The sequence below is a fragment of the Gambusia affinis genome, linkage group LG10, assembly GCF_019740435.1.
Source record: "Gambusia affinis linkage group LG10, SWU_Gaff_1.0, whole genome shotgun sequence".
NCBI classification, from domain to species: domain Eukaryota; kingdom Metazoa; phylum Chordata; class Actinopteri; order Cyprinodontiformes; family Poeciliidae; genus Gambusia; species Gambusia affinis.
The window spans coordinates 18,802,544-18,823,369 of record NC_057877.1 but is presented as its reverse complement, the minus strand read 5'-3'; the positions used below and the strand labels follow the sequence as shown (position 1 = coordinate 18,823,369).

At 37.8% G+C, this 20,826-nt stretch overlaps 1 protein-coding gene across 2 annotated transcripts in view; it reads right to left on the bottom strand.

Moving 5' to 3' along the window:
- nr5a2 (nuclear receptor subfamily 5, group A, member 2) overlaps nt 1-20,826 on the bottom strand; it is a 67,360-nt gene that overhangs the window by 9,564 nt on the left and 36,970 nt on the right. For both annotated transcript variants that reach the window (XM_044129653.1, XM_044129654.1), the window contains 2 exons: nt 17,800-17,919; nt 13,717-13,864 (listed from right to left, as the gene is read on the bottom strand). In XM_044129653.1, the coding sequence (XP_043985588.1) occupies nt 13,717-13,864; nt 17,800-17,919 (268 nt within the window). The remainder of the gene's footprint in view (nt 1-13,716; nt 13,865-17,799; nt 17,920-20,826) is intronic.

The window sequence follows — 20,826 nt, the reverse complement described above, 5'->3', positions numbered from 1 at the left end:
GCTATCAGCGTGGATAAATATTAAAGGGATAGTTAAGTCTTCTTGACATGAAATTACATGTATTACTATCTTTTGATTATTACTCTTTCATGAGATGGTAGGAATTGTTCTGTGCTAGCGGTGCAACCATAAATAAGTTATTTTATTTGAAGTGGCCATGAATCACTAAGTTAAAATCACAGTGTAAAAAATATGATCCAAATTATCCGTGCATGCATTTTTGACATGCTTCAGACAGGCTTGGAAGAAGAAGAAAAAAACCCCAACAACAACAACAAAAAAACTCATTGTCTCAGCGTTATGAAAATCCATTTGCCAGAGGGTTACTAAGAGACTTGAATCAGCAATGAACTCACTGCTTAGCCCTCTGTGGTCCCTCTAGTTCTCCCCACCTTACTGCCCCCTGACTTAGCCCCCCTCCGAGGTGAAAACAAAATCCTCTCAAATGAGCTGCCCTCGGATGGAATGATGCACCCACAAGTCTCTGCTCCTTCCACCTCAGTAATGCTGTCCGGACAGAGCTGTCTCCGTCCAAATTCCACCCACCGACACGGCTCCGAGTGCAGCTGATGGCACCAACACTTGACTGACAGGTCCAGATCTAATGAACTACAGTCAGGATTTGATCACGCTATCTACGCTGAAATTTATAAAAATAATCTTTGTACTGTAGGAAAAAAAAACTGTTGAATTAACAGAAATCAATAACGCTGCCTACAAGATGACTCTTCAGGCTCACAGTGACTTTACCTTGTAATTCATTTGTACCTGTCAGTAACAGTTCAAGCAGGCATTTTAAAATGTGAGTGTTATTGCTGACTCCATCTGTCAGATTCAGTTCGTGCATGTGAACCTCGTTTACATTCGGTGCACTTTTGCAGCCGTTGGCTAATTACACCCAGGATTTGTATGGCTGTGCTTGGGGGTGTGAGGAGACGAGTGCCGGGGAGCGAGTTGTGAGGGGGATGGGGCATGTCAGCCTTTCTTGTTTATGATAAAGTGACAGAAAATCATTGGGGGGTCAAGTGCCCCCCCAGCTGCCTCCCTCCACCTTCAAAACCTCCACTGCCCCGAAAATTCCTTAAACAGTGCAGAAGGTGCATGGTGTGGGAAGCCTCCCCTTTAATGAGACCATTAAAGAGCCTGTGTCCCAGTCAATAGATTTCTCTCATTCTTTCTTTGACAAATTTGAATTAATAATTCAGTGCCAAGCGCCCGGGGATGTATATTTTCAGCATGAAGGACAGTTAATCCATAGCATAGGTGCTCCCCCTCCTCCTCCACCACTCTGTCTCTCAGTACTTCACTTTCTCTCATTTTACACCTGTACACCTTTTCTTTCCTTTCAGAATTGATGAAGGATGCCATCAGGTAGTGTGCTGACTAGAGACAGATTGTGTTACATGTTAACCACACTGTGCCATTTTTTATTGAGATCTCACATAGCAATGTAATTAACATAAAGACACGCTTGGACATTCTTTTTTAAAGTTGGTCTCTCAGAAGGACGCATTCAGAGCTTGTGTACAGTTTCTAACATGAGGATTTTAAAACGTGGAACTCAGGAAACTCTGGAAAAAAGAAGAATTTTAAGGGTAAACTTTATTAGAACAAACTAATAAAGTTGTGTTGGTCTAGGAATTTTACCAATTTGACTTTAGGAGTTTTAGGAAATTCATGAAATTCACGAGTTTTAGGAAATTCATGTTCAAACCTCACAATGAAACCTATCAGTTGAAAGAAAGTCAGCAGAAGTTGAATGCAATCTCGACTAAAAACCCACCTATTTAGAGTTGTATTTGAAACATAATCAATTTTGAATTTAACGATGGCATTTGACTTAATGTAATGTTTTGATTGTTGATTCTGTGTTGCATGACTTTGTGTTTGTGTGTGTATTATGATGTAAAGCACTTTGAAATGCCTTGCTACTGAAATGTGTTATATAAAAAAATGTATTGATTGATTGATTGATTGATTTGTGGCCTACATGCAAAAAGCTGGGTAACAGTATATCCTTAATGAAGAAAGGTGATAGCACCATCACTCTGTGGGGAATTGTTTTCACAGTAAGGAGTAGTAGGAGATAATGTATTTTATTTTGCTCAACTACAGAATACAAAATGGTGATGGACATTTTTGTGTAGACATTGTAGTGTCCAAAATTTAGTGATGACAAAATTATAGTTTAATCAATAAAACTTTAAAACACAATTGAAACTATTTTCTTGCATACATCTTTACATGCATCTGTAACTTTGTGGCTTTTTACTCAAAATTGACAAAACATGAAGTAAGCAAATTAATTATTTTAAAAGTCTGTGATTTTATAATTTCAGAACACTGTAATGACACTGAAGACTCTATTAATGCTGAGTTTGCTGCTGATGTGCTATACCAAAACCACTCAGCGCTGAGTGAATTTATAGTTCCGGAGAGAGTTGCCAGCAGCAGCATTTCAGCATACGTGCCAGGTGGCACCAGAGAACAACACAATGTTCTAAATCTGTTTCTAACACAGCACGAGTTGACATGACGAATGTCTGGGATTAGCCAGCAATATACTTTTATGTCCCACAGCATAACGTTGAGATATCTGTGTTTGCTCGGTGAGTTTGTGTAAGAATGATGTTAGAATGTTGTATTTAACCCCTTTGTTTACTTTTTCCTTATAAATAAATGAATTTATCATGGGAAGACGCTGAAGATTTTCTGTGTAACTTGTGTGGTTATAATATAATCCAAGACAAGAAAGAGACAAGAAAAAAAGAGCTGTGGAAACACAAAGGGGAAGCAGACTCACAGGTGGGTGTGGAGAGAAAGAGAGCAGGAACAAGAGACAGCAACTGTTGGATCATCTGTGCTTCAAAACATTTAATCACTGTCTCTGGTTACGCACACACACACTCGTTGCCTCAAAGCTCTGCTGTTTTTTGCTCTGCCAGAAGTATCTTGTAACCACATTGTCTAAAAGCACACACAGGCGAACATGTACTCACACCCACACACACACCCGCATTCATGCACACATGCTCAAAGAGCAAAGGTTGTTTAATCTTATAGCAGCCACCTGACCACCGGATAGCTTGCCATAGTTTGAGCACATGCCTTTGCTCTATACATAATCACACAGGGACACAATGACTGACAATTCACATGCCAGGCAGTTCTGTCATGCCACAGAGCTCCATTTGTAATATTAGAACTGTAGGTGAATGTGAAGGACTATTTTTACTTCTACAGTCCACTCAGCGCTTTTCTTAAGAAACAGCTCAAACACCTAATGTCAAAATCAGTTGTCTTTTTATACAATCATCAATTTATTTAATTCATTTATCAGTCATTATAAGGCCCGTGATATCTTTAACGAGAGCTTTATAAATGTTTGTGGAAAGTTTGTGTTTGGAAGTTATATAAAAAGTCAGTATCTGCAGTATACAATCTCTTTGTGTTTTCTTTTAGTATAAATCCATATTTGTTAGTTGCAGATGATGAAACTAACTGCTTATATACTATATATATATATATATATATATATATATATATATATATATATATATATATATATATATATATATATATATATATATATATATTTTTTTTTTCTTTTTTTTATACAAAATGTGATGGCTATTTACACAGAAAAAAGCAACTGCAGGCAGTGTGTCACCAGTTCTCCTCCTGTGTAAAACATGAACTGAGAAAAATATCACATATTAAGTCTTTCTGATCAGAGTAGCCTGAGAGAGAAATTCTCTAAAAAAAACAATTCAATGAAACAGCTGTGAAATTTTTGCTTTGTACAATACATTATTTTAATTTCTATGACCTAAAACACTTTACATGTTCTGCTCTTGGTACATGTACAAACTAAGATTGTTGGTGGTGAACAACTTCCTGCCTCCATTTTCAGTGTAAATAATCATTGGCTTCTGTTTAAATAACTACCCAGGACAAATATGACAACAGTTGAAATGTTTGTAAAAAAAAAAAAAAAAAAAAAAAAAAAAAGCACTGGCATTAACCTATATGAACTTTTTGAGATTGGGGTTTTTTTAATTCGATCTTAAGAGATGGGGTCATTTCAACCCCATGGATATTTTACTTTGTACACTGACCCCACTTCAGCGCTTTCTGACCTTGACACTTGCCGTATTCCTCCTGTGCTAAGACCGCAGGCGGGTTCAAAAAGTCAACTTTGGTCTGGGCTCTTTAAGCTGCTTACAAAATTAACAAAACAACAGCTCTCATAAAATATATGATTGCATTGCTGATAGTAAATTAAATTGATTAGGAATGGACTACATGATTGTTATTACAAAAATGATACTCATGAGAAACCCCGTCCAACTACATACTTTTTAACAGGGCTCTGGTTTATGCACAATTTGCTCTCCAATCCTGTTTTTGTTGACTAATGTGAGCCTGTTTTCCACAGGGCTCCAAAACGCCCAAGCCTGTCCTCCCTATTGCAAACAGACTCCCTCAGTCTTTAATTGGAGAGGAGTTGCAGCGCTGCGAGCACAGTGCTGGGACCTGAGCTGTGGCCACTGAGAATGCAGCAGCATTAGCATTGCAGCGGATGTACCTGTACATAATGATAACCTCAAGCTCTGCCCACTGGGAACATACCCACTTCGAGCACACACACAAACCCAGAAAATAAAAACCAAACAAAACACAAACGCTCATCAGTCCTTACTCCTTTCCCCCCCATCAGCCCCTACACACAGCGTCACGTGAAAAAACAAGTGCATTGAGGCCCCAAAGGTGGGCAGTCCAACGATCAGAGGAGGGAGAGGTGGAGAAATCAGTTGCCGTCATTCGGCTGAAAAGTGTGTGTGATGAACTTGAGTACCATTGATTGGCACGGAGAGCACAGAACCAGCAGCTGTTTGTCCCAGAAGGGTTGCCATACTGCTGCACAGTAGCCACTCATAAATGTTTTACAGGCCTGAGCCCCTCTAGATCCACCCTTCCTGGGTAACAGTTACAGCACTCAAATCCAGGTTGATGGTTGTGATAGACAAATGTCTGGCTAGTTTTTGTGGCTCAGAAGAGTGATAGTTTTTTTAAGTATTGTACTGAACAGGTCTGTTTCTGCATCAGGAAGCTAAAAATGTCCAAAGCTTTTTTAGATTTTATTTTTTTAAATTCAAATTCTCCACAACGAACACATTCTCAACTTCACATCTTCGTTCAGAGACAGGGATTCAAGGATGCTCTAATTTGTTTGCCATCCTATACCTTCCTATAATATACCCTTAAGCTCTGAGACCCTCAACTGCCCCCTGAAAAGTTATCATATGCTATGGATATGATGGATGTTACTACAGAAAACACCTGATGTACCAGACAGACTGCTAAGTACCAAGCAGTGGGAGGTCCTCCATGTTATGCAGCTGGTAATAAAAGTTGAACATTGATTTTCTGTAGCAGCTTGTAACTGTTAATGTTGAGACATCAATAGCCCAAGCAAAGCGCAGGTGCCTTAATAGGAGGCTGAGAATGTGGAGGTCGTGAGCAGAGGCTGACTCTAAATCACAGAATCTATCCTGACCAATCGATAGGACAGTAACTGCAAGTGTCCCTCTGCTTTCCTAATGTTTTATAATAAACTGACAGCCTGTAATAAGACCAAGGGAGAGCGAGAATGTGTAGAGAGGAGCAGGGTGGGATGGAGGGTAACATTTTCTCCACAGCCTTAGCGCTTTAAATCACTTGACTTGGGAGTATTGGAGTGGAGCAGAGGAGGAAGGCAAAGGTAGGAGTTAACAGCATAAAAAAAAAAAAAACTTTTACAAGAGCATTTGTATACTTGTACTCGCTAGTGGTAGAGTTAAGGGCAGCATTGATAAACGTGGGCCAGGAGTTTAGGGGATTTATCCTGTATTGCTTTATCAGAGCGTTAAAAGTGGATCAAATTCTCCTGCTATCATGCAGTGGTCAAGGCATCATTAAGTGGCTGGTTACCAGGATTGCTGCGATTGCAATACTGAATTAATTTGTTTTTTTTTTCTTTTACTTTTAATTTCTTCTTTCTGAGCTAGTACATTATGAAACATACACTTAGTCCACTTAGGCATACATTCCCTGATTTCTACAAATGTGAGCCCATGTTGCAAAGTGAAAGGGGTTATCTGATGTCGGAAATGCATATTTCTTTTTGTGCTATAAATCTTTTCTGAGGAAAACAATATTTCTTTTGAGTCATCTTATTAGCTCACTCAAAAGATTTGATATAAAGGCACCCATGAGCTTCAGAAATGAGCCATTTGTGAATGTCACTATGTTATGAAGAAGCTTATTTCAAGGACAGCATGGGAATACTTTCAGACAGTTCTAAAGTTATCAGGAAGCCATAAGCAAGATGGCAGAAACACCAACCTCAGTTCAACTACAAAACATCTTAAAGGTCCTTCTCTATACTAAATGCTTTTCACCTTGGTAGATCTGTTAATGAGCTGAACTTTGTTTTAGCTTTGTTTTTACAAGATAAAAACTCACCTTAAAGGGGAAATTCTTTGAAAACAGGACAGTTCTATAAACCTTATTGGAGATGTTGCTCTTTGTGTTAAGAACTTTGTGAATATAGGTGTGTAGTGGTAAAATATGACATGGAAAATCTTTAAGATGGTGGTTACCTTTTTGAATAATTTGTGGATTTGGAACGCTTCAATTTGAAAACGTAAAATGAAATTCTCATATGTAACTGTGGATTATCTGATGCCCAATATTATGCAATGCTTACCCCAAATACTGAGATCACTGATTAAAGATGTATAAAAAGTTAATAAATACTTGTTTTTTTTAAATTAAAGCAGAAAAAACTCACTCTGGAAAAATAAATCTTTTATTCAGAGGTGAAAAACCACATTAAAAATAGATTTTAAAAATCACTTCTGCACCTAAGTTCTTTACAATTAAGAAAATTTAATTTATATTTTACCTCATTAAATTTAACAAAGTGAGTTTGAACATTTAACTGGGAATCCATAACTTTCTAATTTCTTGGGGGTATAAATACATTATTGTTCAGAGGTCAATGTCACTTACAGTGCAAATAAAAAGTATTCATCCTCTTGGACATTTTCCCAAAAGGGTGAATTATCAACATAATGGCCAAATAAATCCCTGTTTCAGCGTGATAAGATCAGAGAAGGTAGAAAAAGAAGCAAAACACATTGAGAATCTGGTAAATGTTGACATTCATTAGAAGAATTGATAGCAAGAGGGGCAGTATAAGGTGTGAAGCCGTGATTCTCAAAATGCCTTCCACCACCATAACTCACAGCAACTGCTGCTTAATGACAGCCTGCAGTATTGCCACGTAGTATTGGCAAGTTGGAGACCCAAAGCTTTTATAGCTTGATAAAGTCTGAAAGCTTTTTAGAAAGCCTCATTACATAGAATTCCCTACAAAGTGGCAGGATGCACATAAAGATTACTGCTCAGAATGTTAGCTTTTTTTTAAGGTAAATTTGGCAGACGCAGACCAATGAATTAGATTACTTTCTTTAGGGCAGGCTTTTTCCCAGCTTTGATAGATTTGTACTTATTTGTTTATTTTAATTGTTAGTTTTCTACATCTGAAATTATGTCTAGAGTAAACAGATGGAGTGAGAAAGAATTTTATGTGTTGACTGACTGAACATAATCTAATAAACAGCTAGAATGGATTTCCCTCATCGCTAATTTTATTTCAACACTGAACAGTTGCTGGGCCATAGCAGACAGACATGTTAATATGACGTAAAGGTAACAATTTGATCTTCCACCATTTCTGCCAGAAATAAAAGGATGAAACAAATAAATCTATATCAAAATTTACATTGGCTTTCAGAGGAGATGAAAAGTTTCAAATAACTTCTCAATTAGCTGGGTAATTTTACATCTTTTGAGGTCCCATCAAAGCTAGAGTCTTTGCTCTGATTGCTTTTGAATTGGGAGGCCATTCTGTTATGTACTAATCCATGGATTTAAGATTCCCTGTGTATGCCATAGCTCCTTGTGCTGTTGCTTTCTTTTGCATGCTATTACATGTGTTTGTGGCAGTTAAGAAACCTACCGGTTCATTAATTTAGAGCTTAAACAACTTAGAGAGAGAAGATGTGAAATTCATAATATGAATTTGTTTAGTTAGTGTAAAGAATTAGGCAAATACCTATGTTGCCTTTTAGGAATTTAACATAAAATGCAACATCTTACCAAATGACCTCAACCAGTAAAGGACGAATGTAGTGTTCTCCAGAAGGTTGTATTACTGAACTTTTGGGGTTTGTACAAATTCTAATTGTTCAGGTATGCACAAGTTCTTACATTACATTTCCACGTGTCCCTCATAATGAAAGCAAAGTTTTAAAAAAGGCAGCCCCATAAAGCATCCTAGATGAAACATCAGTTATGGATAGACACATTATTTATTCCTGAAACATAAAGCACTCACTGTAAATACAATAAACAATCAAATGTGAATCTTTAAAGCAGCCTTGAAAACGTATGTTTTTATTTTCTCTTTTTGGTAGTGTTACCATTAATTTGTGTATTTGTTTTGCAGCCAGTGCCTTTACTTACACTGAAGGTTAAACTCCGTTGTTTATGTCATTATAGTTGTTTTTTATAGTAAGCATATGGCTTACTGATTCCTGTTTTTTTACCTCTGAGGGAAGAGGGAAAAAAATTATAAAGCCTCTTACGCTTCACAATATTTCATTAGAGTGTTGATGAGGACCAAGGTGGCCATTCCAGCAGAATGTTTGGCCACAAGAGAGAAAAAAATAAAAATAAAGAATTATGCTCCCAGATTCTTATTAAGCTGTAAAGGGTTAAAACTTATTTAAATGCAGCTTGAATTCCACATCATTTGTTTCCTAATTTAGTTTAAAAAAGAAAAAGTATTGGAAAAACCCACTCCCTCATGATGTAGCTGATCAATCCTCAGCTACATCGTAAATGATTCAGTTGTTTTCTGGAAATAAATATTTGTAAGACTAATTTGTGCTGTATGTGTAAAATCGTGTGTTTATCTCTATTTGTGTGTATGGAAGCGCATGCCTTCTACAGCCAAGGATAAGGACATTGATTGTGAAGAGCCTCAGTTCTTGCTTTAATTAGGCTGTACCTGCCTGGGAATTACATGCTTTGTGTTTTTGTCTTTCTCACTGTGTGGGGAATCAGCAATTATAAAAAAGGAAGGAGGAAAAGTGTGTGTTTTCATCAAGGTTAATTCATCTGTTGTGTTTTTGTTGTCAGCAGATTTGTGTCTGACCTTGCAATACCAAAAAAAAAAAAAAAAAAAAAAAACCTAATTATGCAAATGAGAAATGTGTCATAATGTGAGGTTGGATATGTTTTGAGCTGATTTTAACATAAAACTCATGCAAAAACTGAAGATGGACAGATTAAAGCAACCTAAACCTGTTTGAGACACAGGTTTGTTTAATCTGAAATCTAATTTTAATTCAAGTACTCCTGATTACTATTGGAGGTTTTTTAAGGTTGAGATGGGTGAAGGAGTTGGTTCAAAAGCAGAGAAAAGATGAATTGAAGGTTAAGATGAATGAGAAATAGTGGATGTGGGTCTTGTGATAGACCCTTGATCGATAATAGTGGAAAAAGATGGATTTGGACAGAAAGGGGAGAACAATGAGACAAGAGACAATGCAAAGGCTGGATGAATGTAGAAGGATGGAGGTCAGGAGGTAGGGGATTGATGGGTGAGCTTCTCTAACCTCAAAGACCAACTAATCACTTGGCAGGAAGCTAATGGAGGTTCAATCTTAAAGCATTATTTTTTTTTATGAATGGGGTTCAATTTCTGATGATACTCATTAAAAAGAACTATCACTCTCTTGATATTTTGCTTTTCTCTTTAATGTAAAAGGTTAGAAATTAAGAATTGATATTTTGTCAAATGTGTCAGAAATTGTAGCAATTTTGCTGTTTTCTGTCCAGTGGATGGAAACATATTTCCGACAAAAACCTTTTCTGACTGAATGGCATTATTAGAGGGCTTGTTAAGCTATGCAGTTCGATGTCATCTTAATCAGAACATTATCTTAAGTGTAAAATTGTTCAGGTTTTGGTTATCATTAAGAGAGAAATAGACCTTTTTTGTATGTTTGTGACTTCAAATGCTAAGACAATTAAGCCAAAATAATTTGACTAAAATTGGCTAATTAATTTTGGTTTGAAAAGAACAAAAAAAATTTGTTGATTCTTCATTTATGAATTATAGTAATTTTGGCAATTCTATATGCTTGTGCTGTTAGACCGGGACCCCTATTTTCTCTATTTAAATAACCCCAAGGAAATGCTCAATTGTTAGAAATTTTAAAAGTCACAACTTCATAAAACCGACAACATAAATAAAAAAGAAATATCGAAGACCAATGAAAATGTTCACCCTGTTCTCACATTTATTATTCCTGATAAAGAACAATTTTAAGTCTATTTATTCCCAGTAGTGCTCTCTCCACTGGGACAATTTACCTCCCCATTCAGCTCTGGCAGGTCCTCTGGCTCTGCTCTTGGCTGACGAGGCCTGGTAGCACCTGTCTGAATCAATTACATGTGACGGGGTCTGACCCACTAAGCTGGGTTAAATGGTCGCTGGCTGAACATGCTCTGACCTCTGTCACAACATCTGCTTAATGAAAATTCACCAGACACACATTTGTGTAGTTTTTTTCTTGGTAAAGGATGATCAATAACTGCTATTTTTCTTCCAACATTTGAAGCAGCAAAAAAGTTGTCTTCAAAGCGGGAAAGCAATCATCTTTAATCCACTGTCCTTAATCTGAATTCAAGCTTGTGACCTCTTCTTCACCTCGTGATGTGTTATCATCCGGCATCTTGTCAGTCTCTGTGTAAGGCCTTTGAGAACTTTAAAGGAAATCAAAGACCCATTAACAGCATCCTGACACTGAAGGAGTTGCAGTGATCCGTCACTGAACTCTGACCTGGGCAGACCTCAAACTCTAAAGTGTTTGTTTCTCATTGTCCAAGACATACAGTACAATCATCGCTCTCTCTACTATAAACACTTAGGAGATCAATGATCACAGTGATCATTTCCTCCTTGACAGAGGTTAAGAACCTTCGCTCAAGACGTTGAAGGAGTGAAAGAGAACAACGAGAGATAGAATAAGTCTAACTCTGAAAACAAACACGCGCAGATCATGACAAGTGTCTCCCCTCAGGTGGGCTGACATCTATATTTCTGTCTTTATCGACATCTTGCTTAACTAAAAGCTCCTCTGCTAGTGGGAAAGTGACCGATTGTTCACACACAGAAAGTGAGAGAGAGAGTAAGAGGGGTGGGGTGGGCTGTCGATAGAGGAGACAGCCAGTGAGAAAAATCAAGGCAGAAGACAAACGGCAGAAAAGAAATGGAAAGTAAAAAAGGCACGAGGGAAGGGAGAAAAATACAGAATAAATCACTGTACTTCCAAGATTCACAGGGGAAGTGATCAGCTATAACATCAATATTATACGCACACAACTCAATTAAATGATTTTACAAAACCACTTATCAATGTTATTTGTAGATAGCCTTTAAGAGATATGCATTTGTAAGCTTTAGTGTTTTTAACTAAATATCTGTGTGTACTACCTTTCATTGTGATGTCACATACTCAACATCTATGCATATACTTTTTATGTTATAGACCACTACAGCTGAACTCAGGTATCAGATCTTCTGATTTTCATATTGAAAATTTAGCTTGATTCTAGTTCAAAGGATTAAGCCCAAGCTCAAACTTTTCTTCTGTTTCAGAATTATTGATATGTTTTTTTATATTGTATTTTCTTGTGTTGCAGGTCTTCGACACCTTACAACATGAGTTCAGAGATGAGTTCTTATTTATTATTTCTTATTTATATTTCTTATTTATATTTGATTCTATGGGTCTAGAAGTAATCAGACATGGTGTGGCTGGTCAAAGAGCAAATGTAAAAAAATATTCTATAATAAAGGTGAGGCGATAGTTGGACAGAAAAACATTTTCTCACATTTTGGAAAAGTTTAAAATCCAAAATCTAAATTTTCTTCAAGAATAATAAGAAAAATAAAATCTGCATTTTATGAAAAAAGCCACATTGCAATCATATATTTATTAGTTGCATCTGATTGATATTAGAGTAGAAACATTCAAGTAGAAACATCTGATCTTTCTCTTGTCTTCCATAAAACCAGTCCTCTCACAGAAGAATTTATGTAAATCTTACATCAGCTGTAAATTATGTTATTTACGTAAACCTTAATCTGCCATGGTTTAGTTTCCTCCATCCCGCTAATGACTCCTCCCCTTATTACACTGATCCCCTCAGCTGGCTCTACATCGCCTATATCAGTCTTCTTTTGCGGGAGGCCTGAGAACAGGCACTGCCGGGGGCAATACACATCCCTCAGGTGGGCCTTTCATTATTGATGATTCCTCTGCCAAATTATTTAGACCCTGTGCCCGAGCAAACATCCAGCCCTACGAACTCGCCCCCCCGCCCCCAACCCCCCCTAAAAAAAAAAAAAAAAACACAAACATGCTTGCACACAGACATATATACAATGAAATCCCTGTGCAGGTATCTCTATTCCATCCCCTTTCTATACAAATTCAGCTAACAAACACATTAATTCTAGCTGATTCGTATGTGTATCTGCTTATTAGTACATTGGGATTTTTTTTTTTTTTTTTTTTTTTTTTTTGCAATGGTTTGCAAGGAAAACGTTTTCAGAGTTATGCCTGACCTCAGCTGTAAGAGGAGTCAGCAGCTTTGGTATAAGCATATATATCTACTGGTGCACATATACCCACACATGGACATCCCAACATATTTACCCCCCTCTTTGTCCCTTAACTCAATAAGGTACTTAACCTCCTCCAAATCTCATGTGCTGGTCATCCTTCTAACCTTAACTCTCTCCCACCTGTCTCAGAATACAGAATACATTGCACATGGATCCTTATATCAATTCCCAGTATCCTCTCTTTTCCTATTCCATTTTCTCCTCTCTTTTCTTCTCACACCTCCCTTCAACCTTTCCCCTCTCCAACTTTCTCTTTTTCCTTTCCAAAATTCCAAAGTTTACACTCCTCCCTCTGCCCAAAGAAACACACACACACACACACACACTTATATGTACAATGTTCTGCAAGAAAGGAGACTGACAATGAGCCTTTTACCCAGTAGCACCACTGCACATCAAACATGAACACGAAGAGCATATTGCGTTGTAGTTAGTTGAGTAGTAGTTTCCTCAACATTGCTTGTTTCAGCCTCTATTCCCTTGCTACTGTCCATCATGGTTTATCGCTTACCGAACTCAGCTTTTCTCAGGGTGAACTGCTTGAATTGTACAGGAGATGAAATGTACCTCTGGTTTTTAAATGTGATTTTTACATTTTTTTTTTTTTTTTTTTTACCACCGATGGGTGGCACTCCTATAATTTTCATGCCATGACCATCTTTATATGATTCAATATATTTCCAAATAGCTGAATTTCTGTTTTCTCCAAGTCAGTTAACAGTGTAGGAGACTTCTTTCAGAGAAACTGACCAGCAGTTTGCATTATCAGGTGGGGGAGAGGCAAGACGTTGTTACGCTACACCCCATTCAGCCAAAGAGTACTTTGGTCACTCTTTCTATGGCATCTCATTGAAAAGATTAACTCACCGATCATCACAGCTGAAATGCAATTTTCAGAAACTCACCGAGACTGAACAGAACCAAGAACTTGAGGCAAACAAACTCCCTTTGGTCCAGCTGCAGGGAGCGTAGTTTGGCTACCAGCTCTTGAGCATGGCTCAGCAGATTGTTGAGCGTCGCACCCGCCTGTGAAGCAATCACTGCATAATCAACCTGAAAAAAGCAGGAATGGAAACAAAAAGATGCTAAGACATCTGCAACACAGAAACGACATTCCCATAAATTCCAAACATTTATTGATTAAACATGCAGATTTAAAGACTAATGACTTTGCTCATTACCATTTAATGAAGGCAGTGGAATTTCTGTCAGTTTGGTAGAAATTGGAGGCATTTTTTAAAATAAAAACAATAAATTTTTCAAACAAGTATTGTTAGAAAAGCATTAATAGTTACCTGTGAAAATTTTCTAGCTTTGATTGTGAAACAAGAACAATATATATTTGAATTTACATATTACATCAAAGGCATTCACTCAAACTGGCATAAACAAACACTTCTCTTCATGTGCACTTCAGATCTGCAGGCGCAGCACATTTTTTCTGGGAGGGCAGGTCCTTAGCTGCCACTCACAGTAAGCAGGACCGTATTAAATTTTTATATTTATTGACGATTCATTACCATAATTGACTGTGCAGGGGTTTCCAGGGGAAGGTAGATGTTGGCGTGCGCAGTTCCTAATGCTCAGAGAGGAAGAGAGTCCCTGCGAGCACGCATTTGCAATTAAAACCAGCCTCAGGGTCAGGAGTTTTATTTATTGTGTAAATAAGATGATTCGTATCCTTTCTCGCCACAAATTTTTTTTTGGTCTCGTCTGATGAGTCAAAGTAAAGCAAACACTGACACGAGGAATTAATCCCCTTTGCCTTTATCGTGCTCTCACTTGGCCATACTCTTTGTCCCAACTGCTGTGTCCCTCCCTCTTCCCTTCTTACTACCTACAGTACATAAAGAGTTATGACTGTGGGGAGCAGACACTGCCTGCCCCCATCCAAGATGTCAATCAATTTACATAAAATCAACTGTGCATGAAATAAGTTCATTGAAAGATTGGACTGTTGATGGTGGTGCTTTGGGTTATTACCTCCTCGCCTTAGTAAAAGGGGTGAGGAAAAAGCTATAATGTCACTATAGCCGACTTAGCACTAACTCTGACTTTGGTGACCTGTGTATCAATCAGGCAATCAATCAATATTTGTTTATTGTGCCTGGTGGGGTGAGGTACACTGTTTAATATTTTCACTCAAAATGCTATTTATATTTTTACTACTGGTTTTGAGTAAAAATGTAAAGAAACAAAGGATTTTACTGATTAAATCTTTTTTTTTCTTTGTATGTCCTTCTTTGGTCATTTGAATTTCTTGTAGCCCAACATAAGAGTGCGTGCCATCAAAATGTCAGGACTCATAATGAAACCAGCTGCCAAGCTTTCGAGGCCTCGCTTAATCATTGCAGTCGTTCTCATCTGATCTTTGTACATATTTATGCAAGTTATACTGCATGTTTGATCCTCCTGACAGGATGAAGAACAAGCACTCATGGCCATATCTTTCTGATGTTGGTGACAAGGGAACACACGGCAGTATAGAATCAGAGAAAATGTGAAAAAAGAAAGGAATTAGAAAGCAGGGAACATGCAGCAAAAGAGAAAGACAGACACTAAATGACAGTTTGTAACTGTTAATTTGTTGCTTCAGTGGGTTTCTTTTCAACTGTAGGAGTTGAACTTGTAGAAAAGCAAAATGAGACACCTGGTCCAACAACAGAACAATCTTCATGAAAATATTACATCCGTTGTGTGATTTTATCCTCCTTCACCTACTTAAAAAATTATGCGCAGATATCGCATATAAAGTTCTATTTACTTTATTTATGATACCTATACTTAAAGATAGCTTTGTGTCATACTCATAAAACTTAAATGTGTTCATTCGTGAACTTATAGCGATTCAGCAAAATTATTCATTTTGAATTTATCTCTTGACTTCTACTTAATTGTTGTAATGCTTTGATCTAAACAATTCCGTGCAGCACTGGATGGTTTTCTCCCAGGATGACCTTGCATCTAGTTCTATCCATGCTCCCATTAACTCTGAATAACTTCCCTATCACAGATGAAAAGCATTCTCACACCATGATGTTATCACCACCATTTTTCACTCTAGGGATGGAGAGTTCATTGTGATGTGTACGCTTGGAAGTATAGTAGTTTTGAAGAATGGATTGAACAGGGTGCATTGTGATATATTCAAACCTTAAAATACTGCTTGATGACCTACTCTTGATTTAGACTTCTCTACAACTTTAACCCTGGTCTGTGTTGTGTGCTCTTTTGTCATATTGGTGTTTGTTCACATATATTTTCTAACTAACCTCTGAGGCCTTCATGTAACCACTGAATTAATTTGCAGACTAAATTCACAGTGTACTCTATTCACTAATTAGGTGATGACTGCATGAATTTGGTTGCCTTACTAATTATACATATTTGACACCAGATAAAAAGATAAAACTCAGCTAATCAGACTTTAAGATATTTATAATTTTTTTCCCTCAACAATTCTGTCATTACTTTTGTCTTCCGAATCTTAATCTCTAACTTTCCAAGCTGCTGAAAAGTAAAACTATAGAAAAGCAGTGACTTTGATATATTATCTCCCACTAATTCATGTCTCAAAAACCTTCACAGTTGTAGTCCTATAGCATTTCACAAACTAAATATGGCAAACATACTGCTTTGGTCAAAATGAGCCTTCTTTGTGCTGACGTGTTTGTGTAGCCTTTGCTTGAGGTGATGCCGCTGCTCTGGTCTAAACATCCCTGGTATTATCGTTGTGCTGTCACCCCTGGCCAGGCAGAGAATAATAGGAGATAATGAACTGTTTCAGCGCCTCATACACATACGCACACACACTGATGCATAGCCACATGAATACATTTACACACACTCCTCAACACCAGCTGTTCATTAACCACAGTATGCAAACGAAAGCGCTGACCTGCGCCTCCCCAGACTATCAGCCCCTCCTTTCTCTTCTCCTCCTCCACAAACCGCCTTATCCGCTTCGCCTCATCATGCCCTGTCCCATCGCTGCACAACTCCGCTTCTTCTGCCTCTTTTTACTGACATTTTCCATCTTTTTCTTCATATGTTCTCCGTTTGATATTTTCTTTATTTTCCTGTCCCACAACTCTTCTTTAATTTTGTCACTTTTCACTCATTTTCATCTCACCTTTCTCTGGGAAAGGTGAGATGTTCTTAATGAACAGCTCACTTGTTTTGGACCTATAGTATAATCTCAAACTAGTGCCACAAACAATATCTCTCCCTTCCATTTGTGCTACTTATTTACCAGAGGTGAGCAGGTCTACACCAGTTCTGACAAACAACATGACTTTGTCTTCATTCAGAACAGTGGAATCAAGCATGTGCATTTAGAGCACATGCACTTTCACAAAATTTATGCCAGCATCTGTTGTTGTAAAGGATTGGGATGGAAGGTGGTGTTTTTAGAGAACAAGAAAATCTATAATTTATAACGTCTCATCTTATTCAGAGGCATATTCACAATGGGTTTTTTTCATAGTTTTGCTTGGGTTCCTATTTTTGAGTTTGACTTTTTTGAACTAGATTAGGGGGAAAGCAGAATACTAAGGGGTGATTCCTATGGGTTTAGGTATTTGTAGAGTTTTTATTTATTTACTTATATTTTTTATTCATACATTTCCTTTTGTCAGTGTGTGTATAAATTCAAATTAGCAGAGGGAACCAATACAGACTATATTCCTCAAATATAGAAGGACAACAACATAAGTCATTATTTTTTCTTATATTTCCTTATATTTTCCACAGCTGGAATCTTAATTTAATGAGTAAAATTGATTGATCCAAGAAGATTAGACATAAATTGGGGTTTAATTAGATTAAATTGAAGTTCTAGCTTTTTGGAGGAAGCAGAATCAACAAAAATTATAGAAATACATGCTCAGAGGTGACTCCGAGCTTTATATATTTTTTCTGTATTTTAAGGGAAAATAGAACAGTGTAAGTCATTAGAAGTCACCAAATGAGGAAACTGACTAACTTACCTGCTGGCCTGTGACCAACAGGATTGAGCCCTCCTTTGCATGTACCACCTGACGGAAAACATGGTCGAGGATGAGGAGTTCACTCCAGCAGTTCTGCAGCAGCTTCATCTGGTCATCCACCTGGTTAAAGATACCCAAAACAAAAAAAATCATCAAGTTGTCTGTTTGTATTTCCTGTCCCGTACAGCTGAAACAACAGTCTGTGTTTGTGCAACTAAACCTCATATCCACTGTAAGAAATCTGTCATCCGAGCCGAATGTATGTCTGTCACTGTCCCTTGTTACTGGGTGGCAAGGGTTTTTGTCTTTGCAGATGTTTATGCCGACAGATTTTTCAACAGAGTACATGATGAAGTTGTGTGTGCATGTATAGCCTATAAAAAAAGTGGAAAGACCTGGACACACTGTTGAACTGCACAAGTTTTACATTATATAACAATTTTAAAAATTATCAAAAAATTATTTTGAAACTGATTACACAATAATCAATTTCAAAATAATCATTAGCTGCAACCCTAATGTATGTATAGACACACTTAAAACAAAACTGTGTCAGGCTTGGGAACCAGCTTGAAAGTATCACAAGACCCTGTAAGCAGGGTGAGCTTACACACAGGTCAATTGGTATTGATCAGGTTTGTGTTTTTGTCACAACCCTACGCAAATCCCAAAAGTCCCCTGTACTCATTCAGAGGCTTTTCTCATGTGAACCTTTCCAGAGTGAGTTAAGTGCTTTGCTACGTGCTTCAATTGACAATGTTAAGGGTTTTGTCTGTTTGCCCATTGCCAGACATTTCTGAGTGATTCTAACAATGATAATGATTAAGAGGAGAGTTTCTTCCCAAACACCAGGCTCTCAGTAATCTGCCAGATGAACTTGGGAAGCTAACACAGATGAATCGGTAATTTGAGAACCAAAACAACCTCCTCCATTGTAACAGAGAGTCTCTTCCCATGCTCAGTAGTGTTAATCATTACTGCAAAAAAGTGGACACGGGGGGGAAAAAGGGGCCCATTTAGAGGACAGGAATGAGGAAAATACATGAGAGGTTAATTCTTTCTCCCCTCCCCCGCCCTATCAGCAAACATTTTGCTCTTTGTGGCGTTTATTGGGAATATCGTGGGCTGTGGTGGAGAGATGTGAACTGCTGCTTTGACTGTGTGAGAACAGTATGTGACAGTCATTGCCCATGTCAGCCGATTGTAGGGTTAAGAATGTGGATCAATATTGGAACTTTGTGACACAGGCAGCTGCAGTGTAGAGACACCTGTGAGGAATGTGTTTTGAAGCCGTTAAGAAAGTGTGCAATGGAATGACCTTAATCATTTATTTGAAGTCTGCAGCTACAGGCCTGCTAAAAATGTGAAATAGTTCAATATTTATTTTGACATGGGCAGGTCTGAACTCTGTCTCTTGTTAACTGGAACTGTTTTTACTACTGATTTAGGGCAAGTGTTTAAGAATGCCAATTTAGCTTTTAGGAAGACAACGCACTACAGACTACACACACAGCTGCAGAATGAGCAAACCTACTGATATATTCCAAAAGCAAAAATGATGTACTGACTCTGTTTAACATTGTATGATATATGCATTTGTCAGGGGATTTTTACATGAATGAAGTTCACCATAAATCAAGTTCCATATAATCTTTCACTGAAAAAAAAACCCAACAAAGACATGAGCCTTACAAAAGTTCTCATGGTCCTCGAGCATTGTCACATTTTCTTATATTTTGGTCTGGTGCCACAACTATTGTTGAGCACCAAAATGTTATGGAGACTAAGAAGTAGACAGGAGGCCCATCATAACTTTGGGGGAGATGGAGACAATAACTTGTCATGATCTTCGCAAATTTGTCCTTGAGAAGGAATAAACTGTAAAATGTCTCATGCAGGGAAATTAAAATTGCAAAGCACCATGAACATATATTGAAAGACAATAGTGGCAGGATCATGATGTGGGCATGCTTTTCTTCAGCCGTAACATGGAAGCAGGCCAAAGTAAATTGGGGGATGGACAGAGCTAATCCCAATAAAATACACAGACATTTGAGGATCTAACATGACAAAATATGAAAAAGTCTTCAAGGGGAATAAAAACAATCCCTATATAATAATGCATAGTAAAATATATGATCATACTATAGTTAGTGCTCCAAAACAGACTTATGTTTTTCTTTAATATATTTTCCTTGATATTGTATTCAGAATGCTGACAGCTCAGGTAGGTTATTTATACATGTTGTATCTACACAGTAATGTAATTTACAAAAAAAATAATAGAAAACCACCAGTCTCAGATGTCTTATATCTCTCATTTCTCATTTATAAGTTCAACAAAATAAAAATAAAATAATAATAATAATAAAAAAAATCAGAGCAATGCTGCTGTGACCTTTTCCAACATTTCTGACAGTATAGTGGACTCCTCTTGTGACTTGTCCACCTAAACATCTATTTTCTGTGGCTTTGCGCCATCTGTGTCAAGAGCTCAAGACCAAAGGAAAATTCAAATGCCTTCATTAAAACCATCTGAGGGCATGGAAAGCAGTCTAAGACCAAGCGCTCCTCATCGTCTCTCCATGTAACGATGCTGGAAGCAAGGCATGACGTGTATCTGTGGATGGACTGGTAAACATAAAGCCTGAGTTCTTCAAAGAAATCAGCCACGTGTCATTGGGGCTGGCAAGTGCCGGGGTCCTCTTCAAAGGACTGTCCTCTCTGTGCCTGCCTGGAAGCTCCTCTCTGACAAGAAGCCCGGGTCATCAAAGGGTGGCAACTCAGAGGGGATGACGATGGGTGACAGCAGCCTAGATGAGGGCAGCGTACACCCGCTTGGTGAAAGGGGGGATATGATGACAGACAGACAAGTGTAAGGGCGTACCAGTGGTTGGACTTGAGCTCGCTGACCTTTTAAGTATCAGCATCACAAGTTGTTTCCCTGACAAGCTCTTCCTTTGCTCTGTCATCTGGCGCTTGTTCTTACGAGATAGGCTGCCTGCTCTCTTGATACTATAAATGAGG